The 15,340-nt window shown below is 53.5% G+C and overlaps 1 protein-coding gene across 1 annotated transcript; it reads left to right on the top strand.

Moving 5' to 3' along the window:
- Positions 1-8,818: 8,818 nt before the first annotated feature.
- On the top strand, positions 8,819-10,125 carry LOC307067046 (transmembrane protein 25-like; the record flags this gene model as incomplete). The annotated part of the gene is made up of 1 exon (XM_079724317.1): positions 8,819-10,125. Exon 1 carries the CDS (start codon positions 9,409-9,411, stop codon positions 10,123-10,125), a length of 717 nt encoding a protein of 238 aa, XP_079580443.1. The 5' UTR covers positions 8,819-9,408.
- Positions 10,126-15,340: the final 5,215 nt, after the last annotated feature.

The raw sequence follows: 15,340 nt of genomic DNA, 5'->3' as shown, positions 1-15,340 counted from the left end.
TGGTGTTATTTTTTTCCTCTTTTCCTTTATTTTTTTGGCCTGGGGGCGGCAGCGATGAAAGCGCCCACCGCCCGTCTCCTCCGCCAGCTCCCGGCCGGCCGCTCTTTCTCTAGTCTGCGCTCCTGGGCCTCCCTCCTTTCTCTTCTCTGTCTCCGCTCTGCTCCTCCGTCCTTTCAGCTCCGTCCCCAGTCGACTGCTCTCTCCTCTCTCTACTGCCTCCTCCTCCACGCCTCTCCTTTCCCCTTCCTTCTTGCCCCTTCTCCCCTTTTTCTCTCCCTCTTCACCTCCTCTGCGTCCCCATTTCTTCCCACCCCTCCCCCCCCCTCAACCACGCACATCTCTCCTTTGGTTCCCTCGCTGCCACCAACAGTAAGCCGACCCCACACACACACCTCGCCCCCAAATGATAAAAATACCCAGCCAGGGGGCAAAGCCCCGACGCCGGGCGCCGGGAGGGAGGCGAGAGGGCCGGGGCCGCAGCGGCGGCGGGCAGCCCGAGAGCGGTGCGGAGCGAGCGGCGCCCGCCCGGCTCCCGCCCGGAGAGCTCTCTGCAATAGGCCGAGCCGGCTGCATTAAGCTTCTTGCAATCAATAAAGCGCGGGTCAGATTATGCAAAGCGCAGATATTAATATGCAAAGTTTTAAAGATTTTTAAATGGAAGGGCGAGCGCGGCGCGGGCGGGCAGGCAGGGGCTGCGAGGGGAGAGGGAGGAAGGGAGGGCGGGCGGGCGGCGCGCAGGCGAGCTGGGGAGAGGAGGAGGCTGCCCGCCGCCCGCCCGCCCGCCCGCCCGGCTGCGCCGCGCCGCCTTGCCTTACCGCTGCTCCCATCGGTAGGCGCCGCTGTCTTCGCCATGCGCGTCAGCTGCACAGCTCCGAGGGGATGGCCGAGGAGGAGCCGCCGCCGCCAACGCTACCCCCGCTCCCGCTCCCGCTCCCGCGCCCGCTCGCTGCCTGCTGCTGGCGCTGCTCTGGCCGCTGCTCCTCGCCTGAGCTGCCGGCGCGAGCCCAGGCGCGCGCCATCCCCGGCTCCCACCTTGTCCCCATGGCAACCCCGGGCCCAAGGATGCTCAGAGAGAGAGCGCGAGCGAGAGAGCGAGGGGGGAGAGAGGGAGAGGGAGAGGGCGGGGAGCGCAGGGGACACGGAGGCAGGGAGAGGCCCCGGACTCACAGAGACACAGAGATTCACAGAGACAGAGACACGCAGAGACACGCAGAGATAGGCTGAAACAGATAGCGATGCAGTAACAGAGAGAGGGGAGAGGGGTGGGGAATAGAGGGGGACACAGAGAGAAGGAAAAGCACAGAGACCTACAGAGACACACAGAGATACACAGAGACACACAGAAGGAGACAGAGGGGAAAGGGAGGGGCAGGGAGCAGAGGGGGACTCAAAAGCAGGGAGGTGCCCTGAGGCCCGGGAGACTCACAGAAACACCCAGAGACACAGAGACATCCAGAGACAGAGACAAGGGGGAAAAGGGAGAGGGAATAGGCAGGGAGCACAGAGGACTCAGAGGCAGGGAAAGACTCATAGAGACAAAGAGATGCCCAGAGACAGAGACATAGAGTCAGAGAGACACAGAGACACACAGAAACATATGAACACAGAGACAGAGCGAGAGGGGTGGGGAACAGAGGGGGACTCAAAGGCAGGGAGATGTCCTAAGACCCAGAGACTCAAAGAGACACCAGAGACACAGAATACAGGAAGGAAAAGGAGAGGGGAGAGGGTGGGAGTACAGGGGATACGGAGGCAGGGAGAGACTAACAGAGGCAGAGAGATGCCAGAGACACACAGAAACATGTAGACACAGGCATGGGCGGGTGGTGAGGAGAGAGGTGGGGAGAGCAGATGGGGACATGAAAGCAGAGAGAGGCACTAAGAACCAGAGACACTCAGAGACAAAGAGATAAGGAGAAGAGATCCCTGCAGAGAGAGAGATGAAGAGCCAGAAAAACGGCCACAAAGAAGCAGACAGACAGCAGATGTGAATAGTCATATAGAGAGAGAGACAGAGACACAGATAAGAGAGAGAGACGTGCAAGAATCAGAGATAGGAGAAAGAGCCACACTCAGAGAAAGAGGGAGGAAGAGGCAAGACAGAGCTGGAGAGATAGAGAGATAGGAAGACACAGAGACAGAGACAGGCACAGAGAGATAGACACGGAGATAAGAGAGACATGCAGAGTCAGAGAGATATGAAGAAATAGCCAGAGAGAGGCAAAGCCAGAAAGACACTGACAGAGACCAAAAGATACAGAGACTGAGATAGAGAAAGAGAAAGAGGCACAGAGAGAGAGGGGCAGAGGCAAGGAGATAGATGACTTGTGAGATGCAGACAGAAACATAGAGAAACATAGAGATTCTGAGAGGGAACCTAAGAGACAGAAAGAAAGAAATGTGCAAAGAGAGACACAGAGGCCAAGATGGAAAAAGAGACAAGAAGAAATACAGACAGTGAGAGACAGAAAGCAAAGACAGAGATTTACAGAGACAAAGTGATGACGCAGAGAAACACAGAGATACAGAGACTGCAAGAGACAGAGGAGACATCTAAAGAGACAGAGAGAGATATGGTTGATGGAGACAGACAGACACTGGAAGAGGCACCCTGGTGGACAGAAATCCTTAGGGAGGTACAAGACAGAGACACCAAGAGATAAATGGAGAGTCCGAAATACAGAACGAGCCTGTAAAAGGTGTGTGTGGCAGGGTGGGGGACAAAGAGGCAGAGCCTAGGGAAAGCAGAAAGGTGCAGGCTGGGGTGAGAGCAGAGACCAGGAGAGGGACAAGGGTGTCTAGGGGAGCGGAGGGGGAGAGAACAGGAGAGCAGGCTTGGGAAGACAAAAATAGCCGGCAGGGGAGGGAAGCAAGGAGGGCAGGACACGGTCACTGAACACCTCCCCTGTGCCCGACACAGTGAGGCTGGGGAGGGAGAGGAAGGAAAGGGAGGCTGAGGGGGAAGGGACCCTGGGCCCCGGGCAAAGTCGGCTCCGAGTCTGAGGAGGACAAGTGGCTGCCGGCCCCGGCCGGCGGGGGCGCTGCGGTGCGGGGAGGAGGATGGGGCTGCGAGTGGTACCCAGACCGGGAAGGGGTTTGGGGGAGGAGGGCGCGGGCGCGCCGCGCGGTCTGGGCTCAGCAACAGCCTGTCGCTTTGTTACCCGTCATCCGGCTGCCCCGTGCCGACTGAATGGGCACACAGGATCGTCGCGTTGGGTGCGTGAGAGAAACATGAGAATCGCCAACTGCCCACGTGAACCGAGAGGGCTCCCGGGACCTACAGTGCAAGTGCGTAACAGAAATAAATACAGGAAACACCTACCCCGCGGGCGTACAAAGTAAGTACACGGCACCGTGCAGTGTGCTTAACAGACACGGAAGTACCTACTACCCCGTGTACGCAGCAGCCTCTTGGGACCCACAGTGTGTGCACAAAACAAATAAATGCAAGAAATACTCACCACATGTGCATACAAAGTAGGTACAGGGACTTTCGCAGCCCGTGCATAAGAGACATGGAACCACTTAATACATCCTACACATCACAGGCCCTCAGGCCCTCAGGCCCCACCCACACTGACTGTGCAGGACACCAATAAATATAGGAAATGCCTGCCCCACCTGCACACAAACTAGGCACACAAGACCTACAGGGCACGGACGTAGGAACCACATACCAAGCAGCTTGCCAGAATCCACACTGTGTATGCACAGCGCAAATGAACACAGGGAGTACTGTATGGCCTGTGCCTATAAAGCAGGCGCATGACCTAATGGGCCTCCCTAGTGTCAATGTGAGAGAGGCCCATGAGCAGATTCTGGAGACCCACAACATGAGTATAACACAAGTTACTATAAGAAACTCACTCCCACTCCGTTCGCAGACAAAGGCACATGGGTCCCGCTAGTAAGAAGGAAACCCCCCCAAAAAGGTGTGTGTGTAATGACAACACAGGAATGGCCCACCCTGGAAGGAGCAAGAAGCAACACGGACCCTGCAATGAACTACCCAACAGACGCCGGTGTGTGTGTGCACAACAGACAGAGGATGACTGCCAGAAGGGAGGTTCCAGGCCAGGGCTGGGGCCAAGGACAAGGATGGGCTGTGCCCTGCCTCGCCCCCCAGCACCTAAAAGGACGGCATGTGGGGAGGGCTCATCCCTTCTAAGAATGACCAAGTGTGCAATAATTATGTGTATGATGAATACGCACTAAGGACACGAGTACCAGTGTTAAGGGTCCAAAAATATTGATTTGCTACGTGGGAAGTCCATTTCAGATGCTCACTTGACAGGATGTTGAGTGGCCCACGTGTGATAGGTATCCCCTAATTATCCAGAATATCCATATCAAGCAGAAGCTGACATTCCTCATGTATATACATACCAGAAGCAGATGCAGGAGGACAGCCCTGGGGGCAGGTTGTCCTAAATGCTCCACCCAGCCCTGAGTCATAACCCTGGGAAGGTTGAGGCAGCCACCAGGCACATTTGAAGATGTATGCGGGACATGGCACACAACGCTGGGAAAATGTGCCTGCTCTCCCTGCTTCTGAAAGAGCCCTGATTCCAGAAGTGTGGATTCCTCTGAAGAGTGTGTGTGTGTGGGGGGGTCTGAGTGAGGGCCGTGTCTGGGTACAGATATGCGTGCACGCAGTTCTTCCCCTGTGAGTGAACTTGTGTGCTTAGCTCTCACCCTTCCTCGTTCGGCCCATTCACATTTCAGAAACTTGTGTAAAAATAATGGTACCTGGTGTTATAAATGCAATATGTTGTAAGCTATGGATACTTATAATTGTGTCTGCATATCTGAACGCACCTCTGGATAGAGGCACATCTCGCTAATGCAATGTGTCTGTTCACGCATCTGTGGCCACGTGTGTGTGTGTGTGTTTGTCTCTTTGTGTCTGGCTCACAAGTCTTGGGTCTCCCTTACATCCCTGAGGGCAAAGGGGGAAAGATATGGGAAATGGAGGCACACGGGGTGCGGGAAGGAAACTGAGAGAAGGAGGAGAGAAGTGGTACAAAAGAAGGGGGGGAGAAAGAGAAGTAGAAGTGGAATGGGACCTCGGGAAGGAAGGAAGGAGGCCGTGGGGACAGAGGCAGACAGGAGACAGTGGATGAGAAAGGGGGGAGCACAGGGACAGCAGGTAAATGGATGGAGAGAATGGAGGGGAGACTGGAGGAGAAAGGAGGTAAGTGGGGCGGACAGGGGACCAGCGAGAAGAGAGTGGGCTAAGGGTGTCAAGAAGAGGGATCCAGGGCTTCCCTGGTGGCGCAGTGGTTGAGAGTCCGCCTGCCGATACAGGGGACACGGGTTCGTGCCCCGGTCCAGGAAGATCCCACATGCCGCGGAGCGGCTATGCCCGTGAGCCATGGCCGCTGAGCCTGCGCGTCCGGAGCCTGTGCTCCGCAACGGGAGAGGCCACAACAGTGAGACGCCCGCGTACCGCAAAAAAAAAGAAGAGGGACCCAGACTGGGGAGAGGAGAAAAGAGATGAGAGATGGAGGGAAGGAGAAGAGGGAAAGAAATCAGAGAGATAGAGGTTTCTCTGGCCAGTACAAAATTTAGAGATTCCCCCAAGGTCCTCCCACGGGAAGGTGTATGAGTGGGGCATGAAGGGGGATGGCAGGAAGCAGAAGAGAGGAGGGAAGAGAAATCATAACGCAGCATCCCAGGATGGGGCAGAGAGCTGCCTCCAGCGTCCCAAAAGGAGCTCAGAGAGAAGGGCTCCTGGGGCACAGAGAATGGTACCCAGAGCCAGCCCGAGGTGTGGAGGCAGCTGCAGGCGGAGGGTCCAGGAGGCGGTGGTAGGAGGAGCTGGCAGACTCAAGGAGGTGAGGGCTCCGTGGTACAGAGGTTTCCGAAGGCCAGAAGGGCGGGCAGGAGTGGAGAACCAAGGACCAGGTAGAGGAAGAAGCTTAGAAAGGGGCAGAGGGGCGAGCGCCTGCTGGCGAGGAATGGGCGGGGCAAATGCAAGAGCGGTGGAGGGCGACGTGAAGGCCACCGGGGCCTCGTGCAGGTGGGCCTAGCGTTATACACTTCCAAGGATCAAGAAGCTCTTCTAGGTTGTCTCTTCCAGAGCACATGATTCAGTCCCATTTAAGAAACATTCACTGAGTGCTAGTATGCGCTAGGACCGTGCTATGAGCTGAAAACACAAAGGTGACCCTCCCAGAGACCCTGTTGTGGGTGGAAAAAGACAATAAATACGCAGTTACGGATACACTCGGCAACGCAGATGAACCCGAAAAGCAAAGTGAACAAGGCCTGTCACAGGAGACTATATGCGATAGGATTCCATTTACACGAAATTCTAGACAGAGCGAAACTCTAGTGACAGAAAAGGAGCTCAGTGGTGGAAAGGAGCTGGGATTGGGAGGAGGGACTGTAGCAAAGGGACGGGAGGGAACTTTGGGTGGTAACGGAGATGTTTTGGATCATGACTGGTGGCAGTTACATGACCCTGTGTGTGTGAAGACCCATCACACTGTACACTTACAGTTGGTGAATGATTGCATTTAAATTATACCGCAATAAAGCTGAGCAAAAATACATAAATAAACAAAAAAATTATGCGCCAGAACGTTAAGGCTCAAGATAGGGAAAACTGTGCGCAGTAGGAACCAAGAGGAGGTGGAGGGGGCAGTGAGGGAGGGCTTCCAGGAGGAGGTGACGCCTGAGACAAGACCTTAAGGATGGAGGTGGAGGGTAAGGCGTTTCCATGGAAGAAGGACTTTCACATGGTAGCAGGTGAGGACTGAAAAAAGTTCAGTATGCCTCAAACACAGAATGCAAAGTAGGGCTGTCGGGCTTCCCTGGTGGCACAGTGGTTGGGAGTCCGCCTGCCGATGCAGGGGACGCGGGTTCGTGCCCCGGTCCGGGAGGATCCCACATGCCGCGGAGAGGCTGGGCCCGTGAGCCGTGGCTGCTGGGCCTGCGCCTCCAGAGCCTGTGCTCCACGACGGGAGAGGCCACGGCAGTGAGAGGCCCGCGTAGTGCAAAAATAAATAAAATAATAATAATAATAATAAAAAGTAGGGCTATCAAGTAATGAGAGTAGAGAAAATCAAGGTCCAAGATACAAACCTCATGACCATCGGGAGTACTGGGTTGAATGAACCCCACCTGCACCCCCAAAGGCCCACAGGCGGGAAACTGCAAGCAAGACAGGACTGGGAATTGCTCATCTGCCCTCGGCCGCCCCACAGACAGGGGTTCCTTCCCCTGTCCTTCCGGAACTTCTTTCCTGCTCCCTTCACGTGGGAACGTCCTTCCCCACCAGGCAACAGCCTCTGAAGTGGGCCCGACCCCCGACCCCCCAGTCCCTGCCCACAGCCCACGTCTATCTGCAAGCTTGCCGGCCCCCGTGGATCCCTCCGGCCTGGATTCCATGTGGCCACTGCCCCCTGGTGGCTGGAGCCATGCATTACTGAGGATGAAGGGACAGTGTCAAGGCCAGGGCCTAGTCTCTGCCCCACCAGAACCCAGTCCAGAGCAGCCCCATCAATGTTCCCCCTTGCAGATGGCCTCCTCCTTGCTAAATCCAACAGGCGCTTTGCAGTCCTATGGGACTTGCCTTCTCTGCAGCACACGGTCACAACCATCTTTTTTTGTTTGTTTGTTTGATATTCCAATGTATGATTTTTATTTTTTTTAAGAAGATGTTGGGGGTAGGAGTTCATTAATTCATTTTATTTATTTTTGCTGTGTTGGGTCTTCCTTTTTGTGCTAGGGCTTTCTCTAGTTGTGGCAAGCGGGGGCCACTCTTCATTGCTGCGCGCGGGCCTCTCACTATCACGGCCTCTCCTGTTGCGGAGCACAGGCTCCAGACGCGCAGGCTCAGTAATTGTGACACATAGGCCTAGCCGCTCCATGGCATGTGGGATCTTCCCGGACCAGGGCACGAACCCGCGTCCCCTGCATCAGCAGGCGGACTCTCAACCACTTCGCCACCAGGGAAGTCCCACAACCATCTTTTAAAAATCCTCTTTACATCTAAGGAAGTTCACTCCTTTGGTTCTCCTGCTGTCTCAGCTGCTCTCCCAGAGTGAATCATCCCTGCCCCAAACTGTCTTCTCTCTGCTGGTGACCCCAAACTTGTCTCCAGCTTAGCCCTCTCTCCTAAGCTTCAGACCAGATATCCAGCCACCTCCTGGAGGTCCCAAAGTCACCTCAGAATCAACAAGTCTAACCTGAAATGCCTCTTCCCCATCGTGCCCCCCCAACACACACACACACTTGAGATCCCTCCCCGCATAGCAGCACCTCCATCCGATCTAGCAATCAAGTCAAGAAAAATGGCCCCCAGCCTGACAGCCTCTTCCTCACATTCATATCCAAATCAAGCTTGAAATCTAATTCAGTTCATTTCCCACCTTAATATTAAGATGAAACGGTGGGGAGGCACAGATTGGGAGTTTGAGACTGACATGTACACACTGCTATATTTAAAATAGATAACCAACAAGGACCTGCTGTAGAGCACAGGGAACTCTGCTCAGTATTCTGTAATAACCTGAATGGGAAAAGAATTTGGAAAAGAATAGATACATGCATATGTATAGCTGAATCACTGTGCTGTACACCTGAAACTAACACAATATTGTTCATCAACTATACTTCAATATAAAATAAAAATTTAAAAATAAATAAATAAAATGTAGAAACCAACTGAAAAAAACAATAAAAAAATTTTTTAAAGATATATGAAATTACCAATCGTCAATCAGCTTTTTTTTTTTTTTTTTTTTTTTTTTTTACAAAAGAGCAGTTTCAAAGAATTCAACCTAATATTTCTCAAATTCATCTCCTCTTCTCTTCCCTGCCCCCAATGTCCTGGTTCAGGCCTCCACACCTCCTGCTTGGCCCGAGGCACCTGCTTCCTACCTGGCCTCCCAGTTTCCAGTCTGGCCACTGGAGTGATCATTCCACAACATGCCTCTGATGAAGTCACTCCCTGCTTCAAACTCTTTCAGGGCTCCCTGTTGCCAACAGGACAAAAGTCAACCCCCTTAGCCAGCTTTTCAGGCCCTTTGCAATATCTGGCTCCCCTCCCCCTCCAGTCCCTGCCCACCATGCATCTGATCCTCCGACCACACCGGACGACCACTGCTTCCTCGAATCTGCCTCCTCTTACCTCCTGGCCTTGGTACATGCAGTTCCCTATAACTAGAATGTCCTCCCCACTCTTCTCCCCCTGGCTAACCTATTAGACTTCAAGAACCAGCTCCCAGAGGCAGGGGCGGGCATGCTTCGTGACCCCCGCCTCCCGGATCCCCTCCTCTTCAGCCCAAATCCAGAGGAGGGGAGAAGGGGCGTAGATGGGTGAGGGAAGCGGGCAGGAGAGAGCCGGGGTCGGGAGGAGGATGGTCCCTTTGGGGGAGGGGCACGTGTACCCGAGTGTTAATGCGTGTGTGTGTGTGTGTGTGTGTGTGTGTGTCTGGTCCTGGTGCAGGCTGCACGTTTGCTGGTTGTCTCTGTGTACCTGCGAGCGTGTGCCTGTTCGTCCCGTGGACGCTCAGTTCTGTGCCTGCAAGGTATACAGTTAAGCTGGAGATTGCCCAGGTTGGGGCCAAGTACCAGGAAGCTCAAGGTCCAGGCCTCCTGGTTGTCCTTTTTGCCCTGGTGCGTGCAAACCCGCCTGCCAACGTGACCTGGATCGACCAGGATGGGCCGGTGACTGTCAGCGCCTCTGACTTCCTGGTGCTGGATGCCCGGAACTACCCCTGGCTCACCAAACACACCCTGCAGCTCCGCTGCCTGCCACACAACCTCTCCGTGGTGGCCACCAACGACGTGGGGGTCACCAGCACCTCGCTTCCGGCCGCAGGCCCCTCCCGGCGCCCATCCCTGATCCCTAGTGACTCCAACAACCTGAAATTCAACAATGTGCGCCTGCGGCGGGAGAACACGTCCCTCCCGTCCCACCTACAGCTCAATGACCTCACTCCAGACTCCAGAGGGAAACCAGAGGACCAGCAGATGGCTCAGGACAACAGCCAGACAGAGCTTCTGGATCTGGAGCCCGGTGGCCTCCTCACCAGCCGAGGTTTCATCCATCTCCCAGTGCTGGGCTACATTTGTCGGGTGTCCAGTGTGAGCAGTGATGAGATCTGGCTCTGAGCTGAGGCTAAGACAGAGGGTGCCTTCTTGGCCCCTGGGCACCCTCCCGGTCCTCCTCCAAGGCATCCTCTGCCTGGCCACATTGCCAACGGGAAGAGGCCATGCCACTGCCACTTCTGCTTGTCCTCTGGGTCACTGGTATCCTTGGCAAGGCTGCCAGCTACCTAAGCCCTTGTTCCAACTCTGGTTGAGGGCCTGCATGATTGCCTGTGCCCAGGCGGATGGGGCTCTCTGTCCAGGAGTGCCTGGAGGTCATCCAGCATCTAAGCGTGGCATGGCCTGTCGGCTTGGGGCAGCTCTGTGCCCCACACTGGTACTCCTCAGCACCGTGTACAGCAGGCATGGGGCATGCCTGGTTGGGAGGGCCCTGCACGTCCTGGATCTCCTTCCCATGCTATGCAGCTTTGTTCGCTCAGGGAAAATTTAGGACCTTGCTAGCTGTAGAGAACCAACCTGCCCTTTGCACAGGAACTCACCCCTGGCCCAGCAGCGCTGGCCAAGCACAGACCAGTACCCTTTGCTGCACACCTCTCTGCCTCAGCCCCCTCTTGGGCATCATAAGTTATACATTGGACCTTCTCCACTTCTTTACTTGGCATTAGACTTCTCCACTGGCCTGGGCCCTAGTGGTGCCAGCACTTGGTGTTAGCACAAGAAAGGGGAAGAATGGGAGGTGAGAAGTCTGGTGTGTCCAGGCCTGCATGTAGCTATGCCTTGTTTTCTTACAGTGTTAGCACTTTAAGCACGTCTTCCGGGGAGGGGGTGAGCAAGGGCCCCAGGGCCCTGTCTGGGGCTTCCCCAAGTCTGGCCTTTTCATGATTCACTGTGAGTGCCCTGAGCCCTCGGGGTTGACGGGTTCCCGCTGAAAGTATCTACCCCGCTATGGGACCCCATCCCTCACTGCCCCATCAGCAGGAAGCTGTTCTTCCTGTCCCATCCTCTGTTCTTTAGGGGATGGCCACAGTGGCACATAACTTGACAGTGCTGGAAACCTTAGGGGGACCTGGAAAAAGCAAGGAGATCACATATCCCAAAACAACCCAAGAACACTTTTGAAAAGCAATGTGGAAAAGATTGCAAATTAACAGAGTGCAAAGTGTATTTTTCCCTTCTTGATATCTTGTTTTGTAACTTTTCTCACGTTACTGCCAAGAACAGTGCTGAGCACGTGGTAGATTCTCAATAAACTTGACTGAGTGGAAAAAAAAAAAAAAAAAGAACCAGCTCCCATACCCTATGCTACTGTAAATCTCCAGTTTGTACATTCATCCATTCCATACACAAGCTGAGGTACCTATGTAAGTGTGACTTCCATGGAAGGTGCTAGGGATGCAAAGCAGGAGAGGATATAATTCCTGCTGTCAAGAGCTCAAATTCTCTTGAGTTTTCAAGGGGAAATCATTCTCCCGAAATTGCAGGGGGCATTCAACTCAGACAGGACAGTATGAACAGAAAACAACGGACACATGAGGAAGAGCAGGGTGTGTGCAGACAGGCGGGGGGGTTGCTAGAGCACAAGCTGTGAGAGAAAGATGCTGCTGGAGAGGCTGGATGGGGCCCAGTCATCAAGCATCTTTTGATCTCAGAGGCCATGGGAGTTTCATCAAGGGCAGTTTTGCATTTTTGAGCGGGGGCCAGAAAAATCAGGAAGCTGTTGCACTAGCCTAGGCAAGAGGTACTAAAAGCTATAGTATTACGACGTTGGTATCAGGGACACAGAGGAGGGCACAGGCTGGAAAAACCTTGAGGTAAATCTAGTCAGCAAGGCTTTACATTTGGATATGAGGGTAAGGGAGAGAGTGGTGTCAAGGGCACGCTCCTCAGTTGGATGCCAGGGTAGGTGGAGGTCCCATTTGCTGAGCTGGGAGAAAATAGGAGGTAGCACAGAACTTATTCAATGAAGTTCTTTTTTTTGTTGTTGTGTTTGTTTGTTTGTTTGGTTTTGGCTGCGCTATGAGGCTTGCGGGATCCTAGCTCCCCAACCGGGGACTGAACCTGGGCCCTCAGCAGTGATAGCGAAGAGTCCTAATCACTGGACTGCCAGGGAATTCCCCAGTGAAGTTTTTACAGAACTTTTCTTTTTAATATAAATTTATTTATTTATTTATTTTTGGCTGCGTTGGATCTTTGTTGCTGCATGTGGGCTTTCTCTAGTTGCAGCGAGCAGGGGCTATACTTCATTGCAGAGCACACGCTTCTCATTGCAGTGGCTTCTCGTGGCAGAGCACGGGCTCTATGCGCGCGGGCTTCAGTAGTTGTGGCACGTGGGCTCAGTAGTTGTGGCACGCGGTCTCAGTAGTTGTGGCTCACGGGCTCTAGAGCGCAGGCTCAGTAGTTGTGGCACGCGGGCTTAGTTGCTCCACAGCGTGTGGGATCTTCCCAGACCAGGGCTCAAACCCGTGTCACCTGCTTTGGCAGGCGGATTCTTAACCACTGCACCACGAGGCAAGTCCCTTTATGGAACTTCTTATGTCTGCAGTGCTCATGGGACATGCCCTGGGTCCAAGAGTTTATATTGGCTCTGCAGTCAATATTTGGACATATTTTCGTGCAGTATCATGGAGACAGGTGTGCACTGAAGATTTGGGCATCATCAGCATACAGGTGAAAGCTAAAATCATGAGGGTGGATGACATCTCTCAGGAAGAATATGAAGAATGAGAGAGCTATGGGCCAAGGAAGGAGCACAGGGGAAGAGCCATATTTCAAAGGCAGGGCAGAGTAAGAGGAGGCCCTACAAGGACCAGAGAAGCTATGTTATGGAAGCCGAGGTAGGCAGCCCCTAAGAGGCCCCCGGTGACCCTGCCTCCTGATACTCATGTGCTTGTGTGATCCCTTTCCCATGAATGTGGGCTGGACCTAGTGACTCACTTCTAATAAATAGAATATGGTAGAAGTGATGCGATGTCACTTCCAAGATTAGGTTATAAAAAGGACCACACTGGGAATTCCCTGGCAATCCAGTGGTTAGGACTCCACGCTCTCACTGCCGAGGGCCCAGGGTTCAATCCCTGGTTGGGGAACTAAGATCCTGCAAGCCAAAAAAACCCCAAAACGAAACAAAACAAAAACACCACAGCTTCCTTGCCTGTGTAGTGCATGTCCTTCTTTTTCCCCATCTCTCCTGTCTCTCTCCTTCCTCCCTCTCTCTCTCCTTCCCTCTCTCTCTCTCTCTCTCTCTCCCCCTCTACTGGATCACTCACCCTGGGGGAAGCTAGGTCATGCTATCCATCCACAGACACACAACCCAAGCCTTCAGAAGAGACCACAACCCCTCAGCTAGGCTGCTCATGGATTTCTGTCCTGCAGAAACTATGAGATAATAAATGTTTGTTATTTTAAGATGTTAAGTCTTGGGTTGATTTGTTATGCAGAAGCCAAGGGAGGAAAGATTTTCAAAAGAGAGGCACTGGTCAATGGAGTTAAAAACTGCAGATAAAAACTGAAAAATGTCCTTGGATTTGGCAAGAGAAGGTCATTAACAAGCTCGGTGCAAATGGTTTCGGTGAATTGAGGACTCAGATGGGAGATGAAGGCTGGGGCTGACGGACGAGCAGGAGTGCACGGACATCTATTGTTTCTGCCTGCCCAGAATCCATTTCCCCACCGTCTATGACAGCTCCCTGATTTTTCTCTGAGTAACCACCCATGGCCTACCGGATACGTACGATTCCATGAGACTGTGTCCACCAGGGTGTCCAGCTGTCCACAGGCCAAAGGGAGGTCACATGACTCAAAGTGCACCAATGAGCAGCTCTCCCTGGAATTCGAATTGTGAGCTTACGTGACAGGACGCCTGAACCTGGTTGGAGCTGATTCGTGCAGCAGCCAGGGCCCTGAGGAAGCCCCCACTCCTTCCTGCTCTCTCGATTCCCGCCCCTGCCCTGGCTCCAGCCTTTTCTGAAGCCGGGTTCTTCGGTCTTTCCTTACACTGTGTGTGCCGCCTTTATTTCCTTCTAATAAATTCCTTGCTTGCTTAAGTTAGCAAGTCAGTCTCTGTTGCTTGCAGCCAAAGAACCCTAACTCATACTTATTTTCAAGAATTTTAGGTGGGATGAGGAGAAAGACCAAGGGCAGGCACTAGAGGGGGCACAGAGTAAAGGGAGGTAGAGGTTTTTTGTTAGTTTTTTGTTTTTTTTATTTAGGCTGCGCCGGGTCTTAGTTGCAGCACGCGGGATCTTTAGTTGCAGCGCGTGGGATCTAGTTCCCCGACCAGGGATGGAACCCAGGGCTCCTGTATTGGGAGCCCAGAGCCTTACCCACTGGACCACCAGCAAAGTCCTTGTTAGTTGTTAAAGGGGTAGAAATTTGCATATATTTATAGGCTAAGAAGAAGGAGCAAGAAGGAAGCACTGTCGAAACAGAGAAGGGAAGAATGCTGGAGTAATGTTCTGGGAGTCATAACAACAGGCGGTGCACGGGTGGAGAGGCTGGACTAGAAGAGAGCCTGGAGAATGGAAGTAAAGGTGGGTGTGAATTCCTATAGGTGTGGATAGGAAGCTGAAAGAAATGAATGACTGATTAGCCTTAGTCTTATTTGTTGAGACTGAAAGGGTAGGGTTGGGGGATGTTCATGGGAGCGTGGTGACTGAGAGAGGGGGTTGACCGAGAAGTCGGAGAGGCACCTATATGTACCACTTTGCCACCATTCTTCTCTGAGCCAATCTCAACCACTGGACCAGGGTTAGGAATGCGCTGATAGATGAGGCAGAGGCCAGGGTGTACAGGAATCCAGAGCGTGCTGCTCATTTTCCATTTGCCCCTCCAGGTCCACCTCCACCCTTCTCTGCCCGTATGAACAGCATCATCCAGGCTCCCTTGCCCTCTGACTTCTAACTGGGTCATTCTGGATATTTCATCTCCTACTCCCAGCTCTGGATCAGTACCGTGGTTTGTTTGTTTCTTGGTCACACCATGTGGCTTGCAGGATCTTAGTTCCCCAACTAGGGATCGAACCTGGGCCCCTGGCAGTGGAAGCACGGAATCCTAACCACTGGACCCCCAAGGAATTCCCACTACCATGTTTTTTTGCCCCTTTTCTTTTTTTGGGGGGGGATCCACGTGGCACGTGGATCTTAGTTCCCTGACCAGGGACAAAACCTGCGCTCCCTGCATTGGTCACGCGGAGTCTTAACCACTGGACCGCCAGGGAAGTCAGAGTACCGTAGTTCTGAGAGTGGCTGCACCCTCCACAACGCTGACGCTGCTCAGGTAT

This window comes from Hyperoodon ampullatus, assembly GCF_949752795.1.
Source record: "Hyperoodon ampullatus genome assembly, chromosome: 18".
Taxonomy (NCBI): domain Eukaryota; kingdom Metazoa; phylum Chordata; class Mammalia; order Artiodactyla; family Ziphiidae; genus Hyperoodon; species Hyperoodon ampullatus.
Note: the sequence above shows the minus strand (reverse complement) of the source record. Positions and strands in the feature narration are given on the sequence as shown.